Source organism: Vipera berus, assembly GCF_964194415.1.
Source record: "Vipera berus genome assembly, chromosome: W".
In the NCBI taxonomy this organism is placed as follows: Eukaryota; Metazoa; Chordata; class Lepidosauria; order Squamata; family Viperidae; genus Vipera; species Vipera berus.
This window is the reverse complement of record NC_138210.1, coordinates 49396442-49413050: the sequence shown is the minus strand read 5'-3', so window position 1 is coordinate 49413050 and position 16609 is coordinate 49396442. Positions and strand designations below refer to the sequence as shown.

The 16609-nt window shown below is 43.9% G+C and overlaps 1 protein-coding gene across 2 annotated transcripts in view; it reads right to left on the bottom strand.

Annotated features, from left to right (window-relative positions):
* Positions 1-46: 46 nt before the first annotated feature.
* The window catches only part of LOC308676218 (protein orai-2-like), a gene marked incomplete at both ends in the record, with an annotated part of 33449 nt that continues 16886 nt past the window's right edge, over positions 47-16609 (bottom strand). Inside the window, 2 exons of one of the 2 annotated variants that reach the window (XM_081342015.1) lie at positions 47-616; positions 884-1492. In XM_081342015.1, the coding sequence (XP_081198141.1) occupies positions 47-610 (564 nt within the window). Of the gene's footprint in view, positions 617-883; positions 1493-16609 lie in introns of those variants that run through there. The other variant, XM_081342014.1, reaches the window with a different exon arrangement.

The following is a 16609-nucleotide window of genomic DNA, read 5'->3' as shown; positions in this document are numbered from 1 at the left end:
CTCTCTAAAAGTTCACGTCAGCTGCAGTTCAAGTGAGGCTGCCAATTCACACCACTTGCAGCGCCGTGGCTTCTCCGTCCAACTGATATTTGATCTGGTTAAGTTCTTCCAGCTCTTGCTGGTGCCGATCAGTTTTGTGCCCCACCAAGGAGCGGTAGAAATGCAAAGCAAAGATGATGAACACGATGCCAACGGGAACCATTATCACCGTGGAGGCCATGGCAGCGTTCCAGCCAGAGCTGTCTGCGGAGGCCGTGGTGTTCCCATCCTGGAGCTGTTCTGGAAAGCAGCACTTTCTGCTGGTCCCCATGTTGCCGACAGGCATAAACTTGACCCAGCAGATCAACACCACTTCAGTAAGGAAAAGGAAGATCCCCAAAGCCGTGGAGAAGCCCCAGGCCAGCTCAATGTAGTGATGCATGCGTTCGTGGGGGGACTCATTGACCGAGTTGAGGTTGTGGATGTTACTGACGGCTTCGATGTTGGGCAAGATGCAAGTGCTGACCATAAGGGCAAAGAGATGGACGGCCACCAGCACCGTCGTGCAGGCACTGAAGGCCACCAGCAGCTCCCAAGGATAGTCGTAGTCTTCCAGTTGTACCTCCACCATGGCTACCTGGAGAAGGACAGATGGTTGTAACTTAAAAGAGAATAACTGATGGAGGTCGTTCAGTGAACCTCCTGGCTCAGTGCAAATGTGAGCCCAGCTTTTAATTTTTTAAGATAAGACAACCTTTATTGTCAGGGTTTTTTTTTTACTGTGGGCACGCTGGCACACATTGAAAATGAAATTCTGTTGCCCGCTCTCAAAAAGTGTACACATACGTAACACACACATATAAACATGCTATATACATATGTATGTATATACCTAAACCCTTACCTATAAATACATATACGCAGGGCTTTTTTTCTCGTAGAACGCTTAGAACGGAGTTCCGGCATCTTTTTTGGATGGAACCTTGTAGGGTAGGCAAGGTGGGTTGTATGACCTGTGTGAGTTCCGGCACCTTTTTCTTTTGCAAAAAAAAAAAGCACTGCATATACGTATTAATCACTGTCCATCCATCTTGAATACATAGCGGAAAGAGGAAGCTTGAGAGTATGGCACAAAACTGTAACTGAATCTGGATGTTCTGCTTCAAATACCACGGAGCCTCCTCCTCCCAGAAGGTAACAAGGAAAACAGGTTGTGAAGAGGGTGTGTAGTGGCCCAATCTTACAGACCCTACTCGAGCAACGTTTATATGCCATGTCCTGGATGGAAGGGAGGGAACTGCCAATGATCTTTTCTGCCATCTTCACCTTATTTTTTTTTGGGGGGGGGGGCTGCAAAAGTCAACTTCCTTTTAAAAGGTTCCTCTGTAGTTTTTACTAATCTTAGTTCAACAGAGCAAAATGTGGTTAACAGCAAAAAAGAGACCTTTTTACTAGTGTTCAAACCACCAGTTTACTGGGAAGTAAACCAATGAGGTTGCACCCCATCACCAATTCTTCCTTCCGCTGTGCCTCCAGATGTTTTTCCTTACCCAAACTACTTCTGAGCTAATTTGAGGCAGTGGTTAAGGCAGTGTTTTTTTTCAATTTGGCAACTTTAAGATGTCTGGACTTCAACTCTCAGAATTTCTCAGTCAGCCATATTGGTTGGGGACTTCTGGGAGTTGAGGCCCACACGTCTTAACGATGACAAGTGGAGAAATACTGGGTTAAGGCATCAGGCTAGAATCCGAGAGAGCAGGAATTCTAATCCTGCCATGGGCACGAAGCCAGTGGAATGGCCTGGGGCCAGCCACTTTGTCTCAACCTCAGGAAGAAGGTAAGGGTAAATCCACTTCTGAAATCTTGTCAAGAAAACTGCAGGGACTAGTTCAGGAAGTTGCCAGAAGTTTAGGAAGTTGCCACCAATCGGAATGCATCATAAAAACCAAGCAAGCAGAACAAGCTACCTGCTTTTGCCTAGGGGCAATGAGGCTGGACGGCTGGTTCTGCAAAAAGCACCAGAAAGGCAGGGCTAGATGAATCAAAAGTTGGAATTAAGATTGCCAGGAGAAATATCAACAACCTAAGATATGCAGATGATACCACTCTAATGGCAGAAAGTGAAGAAGAACTAAAGAGCCTCTTGTTGCGGGTGAAGAAGGAGAGTGCAAAACTTGGGTTGGAACTTAACATTAAGAAAACCAAGATCATGGCATCCGGCCCTCTCAATTCCTGGCAAACAGATGGGGAAGAAATGGAGGTAGTGACAGATTTTATTTTCCTGGGCTCCAAGATCACTGCAGATGGGGACTGTAGCCAAGCAATTAAAAGACGCTTGCTCCTTGGGAGGAAAGCCATGACAAATCTAGACAGCACACTAAAAAGCAGAGAAATCACCCTGGCAGCAAAAGTGCATATAGTCAAGGCCATGGTTTTCCCAGTTGCAATGTATGGCTGTGAAAGTTGGACCATAAGAAAGGCTGAGCACCAAAGAATGGAGGCCTTTGAACTATGGGGCTGGAGAAGACTCCTGCGAATCCCCTGGACTGCAAGGTGATCAAACCGGTCAGTCCTAGAGGAGATCAACCCTGACTGCTCTTTAGAAGGCCAGATCCTGAAGCTGAAACTCAAATGCTTTGGCCACCTAATGAGAAGGAAGGACTCAGTGGAGAAGAGCCTAATGCTGGGAAAGGCTGAGGGCAAGAGAAGAAGGGGACGACAGAGAATGAGGTGGCTGGATGGAGTCACTGAAGCAGTAGGCTGTAGGAAACCTGTCATATTTCCACCTTAGGCTCACATAAAATGGCGCAGGTCTGGCTCAGGGCAGAGATAAGTTTCGTTTCTGTTCATAAGTTGTGTTTTACCAAAAATCAGATGACCTTGCTACGTGCAGACGGACACCCCCGTTGGAACACGTACAAGAAAGTAACAAGAACAAAGACATTCCATACAGATATGTAGCTGATTTATAACCTTTAGATAATTGCTTAGTGCATGGCTGAGATGTAACCATTCGTAATCTTAAGATAACTGCTTCATGAATAGCTGAACGCTTAGATAATTGTTTGTTGCTAATTGCTTGTTGCTGATGCGTTGCTGGTATCTCAATAAAAGAGAGCTTGGGACTTCGGTCTGAGCCCTCATCCCGAGAAAGCTCAGACACGTGTCCTCATTCATCGGCAAGTTCATGAGGAGCCCGCAGGGTGCGAAAAAACCCACAACTGGTGACCCCGACGTGATTCTGCGGAATACGTCTTCAGCCGTCATTCACCCGATGGTGGCCGTGCTCAACCTGGCTGTTCACTAGCAGCAGGTTCCCAGCAACAGGTTCCCAGCAACCCGGCTGCTTCAAGCAACGGGTTCCCAGCATCCCGACGTGATCTGCTGCGAGTGGATACGTCTCTGACGGTCTCCATACTCATCGCCTGGAATAGGCTGTGCACACGATCTCGCCTCGTGAAGACGACGATCCATTCGTGAGTATGGGGAACAAATTTTCTAAGCAACAGGCAGCGCACCTGAAAGAGCTTGAGGAAATAGTCAGAACTTCTAATATTTTACTTAAAAGTAGTGGCAAACAATTACCAGCAGTTTCAAAAAAGGAGTTGATTGCTTTAATGGAATATATTTGGGAAAATACTCCGGCTTATCCGGAAAAGGGCTCGTTGAAAACAGGGACTTGGAGAAAAATTGGAGAATGGCTCCACGAACCTCCTCGAGCACCTCCAAAAATGTTAACAGCCTGGCGAGTCTTAATGGAAAGTTTGTGGATTCACGAAAAGGGACTTAAAGAAGCCTTTTCCGTTTCTCCGGCTCCCCCTCCTTATGAGGAACCTACTCAGCCGGGAGAAACTAAGCAGGGCACCTCAGCTGCGGCTCCCAGTGCCCCTCAGGCTCAGCCAGAAGCAATTAACAATTATCCTAAGAAGGAATGGTGGCAAATTCTGTTAGACAAGCTGCCTGATCAGGACAGCTAACATTGGGAGATTTGTCTTGCTATCCAGTAAACATCTAACCAGCCCTGGCAGCTGGAGGAACTGGAAGTCCATTGCACACATGATACTGACACCTTCACAATATGTAGTTTGGGAATCTGAGTATAAAAAAGAAATAGAAAAAAAAAATTCTTGCTGGATTACCTCAAGGGGTAGATAGGGATCAATTATTTGGCACAGGACAGTTCGTTACAAATGACCAACAGGCTCAAAGCCCAAGGGAGGCTTTTAATTTGATACAGGAAGGGGCTTTAGCAGCTTTCCGCAAGATATCCTCAGGGAAAAGCTAAAATGTCTTTTGCAAAGGTTTATCAAGGTCCCAATCAGGCTTATTCAGACTTTGTGGATAGACTGCAGGAAGAAATAACAAGGCAAATAGACAATGAATATGCCCGAAATGAACTCCTGTTAAAATTGGCTTATGAAAATGCTAATGAAGACTGTAAAAAATTGTTAAAATCAATTATTGCCATGCCAAATGCCACTTTTGCTGATTATTTAAACGCATGTCTCACAATCTTGGCGACCAAATGTGGGGCTTGAAAGAGCCTCTTGGGGCGAGCTGTTCTCAGTAAAGTCCAGGGGCGCGCCTGTTGATTTCAACTGCCTGGAGTTGTCTGAGATCTAGCTTCCCATTAAATCGATAACTTTGGTCTACCAAATCAAAGAATAGGAAAGTAGTTGTTGTTGTAAACCTAAAGAAAAGAAAAATCAAAGAAATAAAACCAAGTTTTTCTTCTATCTTTTTCTTTTAATCTAGCTTTTTGGACTATTGTTTTGGCCTATAACCCCAAATTGATATGTGTGTTTTGTTTTCTTTTATATATATATATATATATATGGACATTTGGAACATTAGGCTTGGACTTGGAATGGTGAGAAAAATAGGAGATGGTTAAAGGGACCTATAGAAACCATGTTCGGTTGGAATCAACTCATGATTTTTCTCACCTCTCGTAGGACAAGCCATATGTCTAAATAAATGTTGTTTTAATAGTATCTGTGTATATATGTCTGTCTGTGTTGTTCTGTGTTCTTTCCAAGACTTGTAAGAGGGTCAAAATCCTCTCTGATAACACCAAACAAAAAGGCCTTATTTAACAATGTATGGTTTGTCTGGAGAAAGTATGAAATGGAATTTTTGTATGTGAAATTGTTTATGCAAGCAGTCAGAATGGAAGTGAATGAGTTAATTTGCTGATATGTAAATGTGAGTGTGTTAGCCCTCAAATCCACCTACCACCCACCACCCCGTCCCAGGCTGTGCAAGGAACAGTAAACTACAGATTTTATTGTTGTAAAAGCCATGGATGATGTGTGAGAGAAAATGCATGTAAAGGAGAGCAAACTATTTTTTTTTTTGTGGTGAGATTTTTGTAAAGTTTCTTTTACTCCCCCCCAACCCTGCTCTGTTACTTTAAGAGTGAGAAAGGGAGAGACAGCCAGAAGAAGGGGGGGTGGCTGGTCCTTTTAACCATTTTTTTTTCTCTGCTTAGAATTCCAGTCTGAGAAAGGGGGGTGGATGTGAAACTTGATGCCTACTCTTACAGTTTCAGCTTGCAATTTTTTTTTACTTGAAAGAGGAGAGATTAATTGTTGGACAAGTTTTTGGAAATCTTTGAGTTTTAGTTAAACATCACCCAAATGAAATTACTCTGATCTTTTTGTGGAGTTGTTTTTTGTTTTTGTTTTTTTCTTTTTGATGTTTTTGTGTCTATGTGCAGGACACATTGATGGAAGGTGATATCTGGGAGAATTTCCCTCCCTTAATCAGCACTAACCTGTGGATTTTATGCCTTACAACAGGCTCTGAGATTGTTAATACAGGAAAGGAGGAACATATACACTGACTCCAAATATGATTATTGAATCTTCAATACTTTTGGAGAAGAGAAATGTAGAGGATTGATTAATAGCTAAGGAAAACAGTTGGCTCATGCAAAAGTTGATAGAAGGTGGAAGCAGAAAAGACAGAAGTTAGGCCAGAATGGCAGAAGGGCAGTGAATGAATGGATATAAAAGGGAGAAACAGACAAGTGGTTTTTAAGTTGGTTTGCACAGATTTGTGAATTGCATACATGAATTGTATGCCTTAACACAAGCCTTAGAATGCTGAAGGAACAAGAATGTACTATAGAAATATGGATAGGGAGAAACATGGGAAGTAGTAGAAAGTGAGAGGTAGATGTTGCATGATGGGAGTCGAATGTTGCTATTGTTTAACCAATTGAAAATTTTGGAGTGGATTCATTTATCCCATACGCCCAAAGTTTCTGTTTTAACCAGAGAAGCACAATTGGCTCAATTGATTTTTAAAATTCATCACCGAACGAAAGCCTTGATTGGGCTGGAGATAGACACTCTTTTTGTGCCTATGTCTTTGCAAATTTGGGAATCATTTTTCAAACCTCGAGTGAATTACAATTTTCCTTAGCTGATTGGCATGGCAAGGTTTCTTGCCACCCACCACCCGATTATCGTTTGCAAATTGTTCGCACTGTACCCATTGACTGGTTGTCACCCTTGTCTCCTCACCCTCTACATTCGGCTGTTACAGTTTTTGCAGATGGGAGCAAGGAGTGTGGCGCCTGTGCCTGGTTGGAAAATGGTCAATGGAGAACCAAGCAAACAACACCCCAACGGCCAGCTCAAAAAGCTGAACTGGCTGCTTCAATTTTGGCTTGTCAACTTTTTTCCTTTCAACCTTTGAATCTTATTGTGGATAGCTTTTATGTTTATCACACAATTCAAGTGATTTATGGATCTTATTTATCCCCATCCATTCAACCAGATTTGTTACAACTTTTTTTAACCTTGCAAAATTTGCTTTTTGAACGCCAACATCCTATTTTTGTTGCTCACATTCATAGTCATCAGCCTTTTCCAGGTTTTTTGCAAGAGGGAAACAATGTTGCAGATCAGGCTGCCTCCGGACCTTCAGCCTGTTCTTTGCAACCCCTCACCCCCTGGGAAAGTCATTCATATTTCCATCAAAATTCCAAAGCTTTGCAAAAGCAGTTTGGCATCACCGCTGCAGAAGTAATTGCAATTTGCCAGCAGTGCCCAACCTGCAGCAAACAAGCAACTGCAATCCCTATGGGTGTCAATCCCAGGGGATTGGAGCCTTGCCAAATTTGGCAAATGGATGTCACACAATATGCACCATTTGCCCCATGGAAGTATTTGCATGTTTCAATTGATACCTTTTCAGGATTCATCATGGCTACCCCCCAAAGGGGAGAAGCCACCAAACATGTCATTAATCATTGTATTCGGACTTTTGCAGTGCTGGGATGTCCAAAAGAACTCAAAACAGATAATGGCCCTGCTTATAGCAGTCAAGCCATGGCAGAATTTTGTCATCATTGGCAAATCACACACAAATTTGGAATTCCATATAATAGCCAAGGCCAAGCCTTGGTGGAAAGAGCTAACCAAACCTTGAAACATGCTTTAGATCGCTATAAAAATCAGAACGGGGGAAAACGAAACCCCAACCTCCCAGCAGTGCAAGAAATTCTTAACCTTTGCCTCTACACTCTGAACTTTTCAAACTTGACTGGCCATCCCTTAACCACAGCTGCAGAGCGGCATTTTTCTTCTTCTTCTTCTTCAGATCTCCCTAAGCCACAGGTTTGGTACCGACAACTTCCAGACCTGACTTGGCAAGGCCCCGCAGACCTTATCACCTGGGGCAGAGGCTACGCAGCTGTTCAACTGCCAGACAAAGTGCTGTGGATCCCCAGTCGTCATGTTCGCCCATATCATGCCTCCACAAAAACAACTATGGACCCGCTAAAGACAACAATATGGTTTGTGACTCTTATCGGTTTTTCATTAACATTACCAACTCATACGACCACGGTGCTTCAGACTAAAGGACAATGTGAACTTTGCATGGCAACCACCAAACAAGGCACCCTCATAACTAGAACATTGATTTTTCACACTCACCTATCTTGCAAAACCAAACTTTCACATCAATGCACCTATAATGGTACATCATACTCCATCTGTACTGATGCTGGTAAGATTCAATGTTTCAATCCAAAGGGACCCACTCATCGATACACAATTAAAATTGAAGCAGGGTCAGCTCTCCTGGTTAGTCATGATTTTTATAACAAAGAGGTTTCTCAATCTGTCATCTTTGATGCGTGCAGAGCCATGGACGAAGGGACATGCGGATCCTTAGAATGGCGGCGAACTTACTCCAACAATGAAAAATATCTATGCGCCCGACGCTCCGACTACCGTGACTCTTGCGGCAGAGGCACCTATTGTGGGGACTGGAAATGTGTGGATTTTCAGTCCCGAGGAATGACTGTCCATCCAGATACCATACCCAGGTATAATCAGCATAAGACACTTTATATTACCAGGTTGCCAGCAAACTCCTCCTGCCACCGGCATAATTGCAACTTAATAAATTTGACATTCCCGGTCCCACAAAATTGGTCGGGATCGCATTCCTGGAAAGGGGTCAACAATCAATATGGGCTAGGTATCGACGGAACAGGCTCAGACCCCAGTGTAATCTTAACAATCCAGATTATTCAGCACAATTTAGATCCCCTTAGTCAGTCACTTTTTCATTCTTATTATCAAGAAAGCCAACAAATGGAGGGGTTGGTACTTCCCCCTAGAGCTCACAACATGTTTTTGGCCTTGGCAGAAACTATTGCAAAGGAGCTCACGGTACAAAATTGTTTTGTGTGTGGGGGCACTAACATGGGTGATCAATGGCCATGGGAAGCCCATGAACTCAATTACACTCAAATGTTAGAAAATCAGGCCAATTACACCTTTAATCAGAAAGGACAAGAAATTTGGGCTATAACTACCAAATTGGTAGGCAACATTTGTTACCAACGTAAAAAGACTGATTTTCGCCATAGTAACGTGGGCTCATTAAGATGCAAAGGGACTTGGGAGAACAATACTTGGTGGTCAGGTTCTTCGGACTCACAGCCCAACAACGCATTGGCACAAATGACAAACATGGCCTTCCTGTTAGATCCAGAAAACAACACCTTGCAATGGAAAGCTCCTACCGGCCTATATTGGATTTGTGGACGTTTTGCTTATAATTTTCTCCCCAAGGACTGGTATGGTTCTTGTGTTCTAGGAGCCATCAGGCCTAGCTTTTTCCTTTTGCCCCTCCGACAGCGACAAGTGTTGGGTGTTCCAGTTTATGAAGAAATTGGTAACATCCGTAGTGAACGAGACACAAAAAACATTCATCGGGGTGTTTGGAAGGACAATGAATGGCCCCCCGACCGTATAATCCATTATTATGGACCTGCAACTTGGGCAGAAGATGGGACCTATGGCTATAGGACCCCAATTTACTTACTCAATCGTCTGATTCGGCTGCAAGCAGTTGTAGAAATTGTCACTAATGAAACAGTTTCAGCCATGACCCATTTAGCAAAAGAAAGTGCTAAATCAAGAACTTACATTATGCAAAATCGATTGGCCCTGGACTATCTCTTAGCTAAAGAAGGGGGGGTATGTGGAAAATTTAATCTTACAAATTGTTGTATTGAAATTGATGACAGTGGGAAAGTGATTCAGATGATCACAGATAGAATGGTTAAAGTAGCTCATGTTCCTGTTCAAACATGGAATGGTTTTAACTTTCAGGAATTATTTGGCTCCTGGTTTCCCAAATTACCTGGTTTGCAAGCTATTGTAGCTTTAATTAGTATGATTGCTTTAGGATGTATTATTTTGCCTTGTATTTTACCTATTTTTGTTAGAACTATTTCTAATAGCATTTCATTTATAGCAGAGCAACGTGCCATCAAGCATGTAAATGCCTTGTGGGAAAAGAAATATCAGTTATTGCCTCTAGAAGACCTTGAGTCAAATACTACAGACCGTGCCATTGAAAAGGCCTCCTTCGTATTAGACACAGATGGCGAGGAGGGCCAAAAGAAAGCCTTATGCTTATCACCGGAATGCACCACATCTCTGTCCTACTGAGCCCTTTGGGTCAAAAAACAAAAAGGGAGGAGATGTAGGAAACCTGTCATATTTCCACCTTAGGCTCACATAAAATGGCGCAAGTCTGGCTCAGGGCAGAGATAAGTTTCGTTTCTGTTCATAAGTTGTGTTTTACCAAAAATCAGATGACCTTGCTACGTGCAGACGGACACCCCCGTTGGAACACGTACAAGAAAGTAACAAGAACAAAGACATTCCATACAGATATGTAGCTGATTTATAACCTTTAGATAATTGCTTAGTGCATGGCTGAGATGTAACCATTCGTAATCTTAAGATAACTGCTTCATGAATAGCTGAACGCTTAGATAATTGTTTGTTGCTAATTGCTTGTTGCTGATGCGTTGCTGGTATCTCAATAAAAGAGAGCTTGGGACTTCGGTCTGAGCCCTCATCCCGAGAAAGCTCAGACACGTGTCCTCATTCATCGGCAAGTTCATGAGGAGCCCGCAGGGTGCGAAAAAACCCACAGTAGGCGTGAGCTTAAATGGACTCCAGAAGATGGTAGAGGACAGGAAGGCCCGGAGGAACATTGTCCATGGGGTCGCGATGGGTCGGACACGACTTCGCAGCTAACAACAACAACAACCAGCTCTACTCGCCCCCCCCATTTTTAGTTCCATGAATGCAGGATGATCACTGGTCGTGCTTGGAGATCTTGAATCAAGGAAATAACCAAAATTGGTGCTTTGCTTCGTGGCATGCTACTTCCCTTTGTTTATGCATCTTTTTTTTAAAAAAAAAACAAACCTCATAATAATTCCAGGTGGCTCAGGAAGCTTTGTTGTAAACACAGCACAGTTTGCCTAACTTTTATTTTATTTATTTTCTAAACCCACCCTGCTTTGAACTCAGGAGGAACCACAGGAGCAAAGTTATTCTAACCTTGTTTGCTCAGAAATAATTCACTGGGAGATGAAAAAGTCCTGCTCCCTAGTTGGTCTGTTTGGAATGGTAGCTTCCAGTTCCTTTCAGAGAGAGATACATGGGTTTTGTAATGGTTTTTTTTTAAAAAAAACTATTAAAAGAAAAATGAAAAACACAGCAAGAGTTGTGGGAAAATGTATTTCAAACCAGCGCAGCCAGCTACACTCACATTGGTTTTCAAAGAAGCAATTTATGCTCCCATGTCCAGTTAAAATCTAAATCAGCCTTAACAACTTTTAACCTTAACAATTTTATGTTGGGTGGACATCAGCTGCCAGAAGTCCCCAGCCAAGATGACTGATTGCAGAATTTTGGGAGGTGAAGTCCACACAACTTAAAAGTTGCCAAGTTTGAGGAACACTGATCTAATGGTTTCTTGGACTTCTATCAATCTATCTATCTATCTATCTATCTATCTATCTATCTATCTATCTATCTATCCATCCATCCATCCATCCATCCTGGTCTGATAGCCATCTCAAGCTAGCCTGGGACAAAAGCTTAAGTTCAACTCATCTGAACAGTCCATTTATTTAGGTGACCACATAAACCTCTCTTTCTCTCTGCTTCTCTCTCTTTCTCCTTCTCTCTCTCTCTCAAAACCACATCTATACATGAAGTCCTCAATGGGGGCAGTTACAATTTGTTTAGTGACTGTTCAGAGTTGCAACGGCACTGGGAAAAGTAACTTATGACCATTTTTCACACTTACCACCATTGCAGCATCCCCACGATCACGTGATCAAAACTCAGACGCCTAGCAACTGACTCATATTTATGACAGTTGCAGTATCCCGGGGTCATGTGAGATCATCTTTTGTGACCTTCTCTTAAGCAAAGTCAATGGGGAAGTCCGATTCACTTAACAACTGAGTTTCTAACTTAACAGCTGCAGTGATTCACTTAACAACTCTGGCAAGAAAAGTCGTAAAATGGGGCAAAACTCACTTAAACGACTCACTGAACAACAGAAATGTTGGGCTCAATTCTGATCATGAGTCGAGGACTCCCTGTATTAGTCCGGCACTCAGCTATCGGCCCTCAGTTGTGCCCTTGCTGCAGGTGGAATGACTGAGGCCCAGCCAAGTTTGATCAAAACCTGCCGTTTTTAAGCTTCCTGGGGCTGCTTAGAGGATGATTCCAATTCTCTATGAGTTGACCACAGCCTGGGACATGATGCAGAACAACAGTAAATAAATCTCAGTCGGCTGTGTTGCAGTTCTACCACCCCTGCGGGGATCTCGTTGCAGAGGGAGGAAACTGTGTGCAATTTTTGTCGTGGTGCTTGCCTCTGCAGCCAAGTATGAGCCGCCATGCCTCTTTAAAGCTATTAATCCCCAACTTGGCACTTGAATGTGCTGCTTGAAGAAAAAGGGAGGGGGAGGGCAGCGTCCCATATTCTGGGCTGACTAGCTATAGCTCCAGCTTTGGCTTAAGTTCCAGTTCCTTCCCCAAATAATTCGGGGAGGGGGAGCGAGGAGGGAGAGGGAAGAGGAGGCTGGCTTTAAGCCCCAGCAAAATGGCTCCCTCCCCCCCCTCTGATCAACCCCTTCTGGCAGAGAAGTAAACAGGAGTTTATAAAATTCTTGAAAAGGGGGAACCTCTCCCGACTTGCAAAAGGAAGTCTCTCTCCAAACACTTTCGGTGGGTCTCCCAACAAGAAGGGGGTTAATATGTCCCAGGAAAGTGTCCAACTGGAAGCCATGAATCAAGTTACTGGGCGGGGGGGGGGGGGGGGGGAAGAGAGGCAAGAGATGAGCAGTTTATTTTCCAAAAGTGGGCCACAGTTAAATGGAGTGGTGACAGCTGGTTGGCCAAAAGTCTGACAAGGAAACACGTGCTGCCTGGGGGATAAATAAGAAGACCTGAAGCAGAAAGTAGAGGACATCCAGCCCTAGATTTTTATTGTGCCCTTCCCCCAAATCCTAGCATTTTTAAAAAAAGGGGGGCCTGTCCCTCTGAACCCCAATTCGGGTGTCCCTTCTCTTGTACTTCCTGCTTTGGAAGAGAAAGGAGGAGCCAAAGAGAAGGATTTCCCCATTTAGGAAATGCACAGACTTAAACCTTGGGTGAAAGTATAGGCAGTCCTCTACTTACAACAGTTCATTGCGCACAGTCACTCATGCGCTCGTGACCTCTCGTCTAGACTATTGTAATGCTCTCTACATGGGGCTGCCCTTGAGGTCCACCCGGAGACTCCAGCTGGTGCAGAATGCAGCCGCGCGAGTTGTCTTGGGAGTTTCCCGATACTCCCATGTTACACCTCTGCTCCGCGAGCTGCATTGGCTACCGGTTGCTCTCCGGGTGAGGTTCAAGGTGTTAGTTATGATGTACAAAGCCCTTCATGGCATGGGTCCAGATTACCTACGGCAACACCTGCGACCGGCGTCAACGTCCCTCCGTCCAGTGCGCTCCCACAGAGAGGGCCTCCTCAGGGTGCCGCCGATCAAAGAATGCCGATTGGCGACCCCCAGGGGGAGAGCGTTCTCTGTGGGCGCGCCAGACCTTTGGAACAGCTTACCGGTTGAGCTCCGGACGGCCCCCGACCTTCGCTCCTTCCGGCGCGATCTTAAAACATTTTTTTTCGAACAAGCTGGCCTGGTCTGACGGGGTGGGGTTGGGTTTTTTAAAATTAGTTTTTAACTTAATATGTATTGATTTTATGGGCATGATGTTTAATTGGTTTTTAATGGTTTTTTAATTTTTGTATCTGATTTTTATTGTGTATTGCCCTGTTCACCGCCCTGAGTCCTTCGGGAGAAGGGCGGTATAGAAATCAAATTATTAAATTAAATTAAATTATTAATTTAGCGACCGTTCAAAGTTACAAGGGCACCGGGAAAAGTGACTTACGACCATTTTTCAGAGTTACAACAACCTTTGCGGCATCCCCCCGGGTCACGTGAACGAAATCCAGATGCTTGCCAAATGGTTCATTCTTATGACCGTTGCTGTATCCCAAGGTCATGGGATAATCACCTTTTGCGGCCTTCTGACAAGCAACGTCAGTGGGGAAAGCCAGATTCACTTAACAACCAGGTTACGAACTTATCAACTGCAGTCACTCACTTAACAACTGTGGCAAGAAAGGTTGTAAAACTGGGCAAAAATTCGCTTAACAACGGCCTCGCCTTTCCCTGTGAGCCTGGAAACTTTCTCAACCTGAACTACCTATGTTGTGTGGACTTCAACTCCCAGAATTCATGCTGGATGGGGAATTCTGGAAGTTGAAGTCCGCACATCTTCAAGTGGCTCAGGTTTGAAAAATGCTACACTAGATTTTCTTCTAGGAATTTGGAAGCCTGGCCTTTGGGCTGCCTATCATTTTTTAGGTAAAAGCCAGGTGACAACCTCATCGATAGGTTGTCCTTTAGCTTCATCAAGTTTATTAAGATGTTCCATTCTGAGAGCAATGGGGTGAAAAATGCAATTCAGATCCCAGAGGGACTTCGACAAACACTCCAATTTTGGCTCCTACAAACCCTGACAGGCCTCCTGCCAGGAGACGCCTCAGTTCCCAGAGCTGCTTCGTATTTCCCTCATTTCTATTTTTTTTTTGCAGCTGCTTTTAAAGATAAAGTCCAATGAAGGAGAATATTTGTAGCTCAGGGGTTACCTCAGTTAGGTAACACTAGCACTGATCACGTTACCTAGTTAGGGCAGGGATCTTCAAACTCGGCCCTTTTATGACTTGTGGACTCCAACTCCCAGAATTCCTCAGCCAGCTGGAGTTGAAGGCCACAAGTTATAAAAGGGCCGAGTTTGAAGACCCCTGAGTTAGGATAATGAAATGTCTGCAAGAAAACAAGCAGGCTCAGAGAGCACCAAGGAGCCTTATTCTCTGAAACCCACCGCACAGCAAATTTTCTAATCCAATCCCAGGTGAAGCTGCCTTGTTAAAAAGTACAGGTGGCCCTCCGCTTATCGCCCCAAATGAACCCAAAACACCTGTTGCTAAAGGAGACAGTTGTTGTGAGTCTTGTCCCATTTGGCAGACCTCAGCTGTTAAGTGAATCACTGCAGCTTTTGAGTTAGCAACGGGGTTGTTAAGTGAATCTGGCTTCCCCCCATTGATTTTGCTTGTCTGAGGGATTGCAAAAGCTGATCTCATGACCCCCCCCGGGACGCTGCAACGGTCATAAATATGAACTAACTGGCAAGCCTCTGAATTTTGGTCATGTGACCATGGGGGAATGCTGCAAAGATCGTAAGTGTGAAATAAAGTCATAAGTCACTTCTTTCAATGCCGTTGTAACTCTGAATGGTCACTGAACCAATGTTATAAGTCAAGGACTATACATAGATCACCATGTACAATCCCATCTCACTCCTAAGCATCTTAGCACACTTCCAGGTGTGTGATACCTGCTGAGAAATAGTGTTTCTGAAGAAAGGACTAGGGGTGGCATGATAGCAGTGTTTCATTATCTAGGGGGCTGCCACCAAGAAGAGAGTCAGTCAAGCTATTCTCCAGAACACCTGAGGGCAGGACAAGAAGCCATGGATGGAAAGCAACTTAGAACTAAGGAGAAATTTTCTGACAGTGAGAAGAATAGAATAGAATAGAATAGAATAGAATAGAATAGAATAGAATAGAATAGAATAGAATAGAATAGAATAGAATAGAATAGAATAGAATAGAATAGAATAGAATAGAATAGAATAGAATAGAATTAGAATTAGAATTAGAATTAGAATTAGAATTAATAGAATAGAATAGAATAGAATAGAATAGAATCTGGAAGGGACCTTGGAGGTCTTCTAGTCCAGCCCCCTGCTCAAGCAGGAGAACCTGTCCTAAACCATTTCAGACAAGTGACTCTCCAGTCTCTTCTTTAAAGCCTCCAGTGATGGAGCTCCCGCGATATCTGAAGGCAAGCTGTTCCACTGGTTAATTGTCCTCACTGTTAGGAAGTTTTTCCTTAATTCCAGGTTGCTTCTCTATTTATTTATTTTATTTATTTATTTTAATCCCATTTATATCCCGCCCTTCTCCGAAGACTCAGGGCGGCTTACAATTTAAGCACAAACCAATGTGCTTAGCAATAGCCTTCATTCTATGTATATGCCTGCTTATTAGGGCTTTCCCCCCCCCAAGCGGCATTATTACACAGTCAGCTTATTGCCCCCAACAATCTGGGTCCTCATTTTACCTACCTCGGAAGGATGGAAGGCTGAGTCAACCTTGAGCCTGGTGGGACTCGAACCTGCACTAATTGCAGGCAGCTGGTGTTACTTAAGGAGGCATTAGCCCACTGCTCCACCAAGGCTCTTTGCTCAGTTTCCAACCGTTGTTTCTTGTCCTGCCCTCTGGTGCTTTGGAGAATAGTTTGAGGCCCTCTTCTTTGTGGCAGCCCCTCAAATACTGGAAAACTGCTGTCATGTCCCCCCTATTTCTTCTTTACTTTTAGACTAGCCAAACCCAAGTCCTGCAACCATTCTTCATATGTTTTAGTCTCCAGGCCTTTGATCATTTTAGTTGCTCTTCTCTGAACAATTAATCAGTGGAACAGCTTGTTTCCAGCAGTTGTGGATGCTCCAACACTGGAGGTTTTTAAGAAGAGATTGGACAACCATTTGTCTGAAATGTATAGGGTTTCCTGCCTGAGCAGTGGATTGGACTAGAAGATCTTCAAGGTCCCTTCCAGCTCTTGTTATTTTGATTGTACCAGAAGATATCATTTCTTCAAATTAAGTCC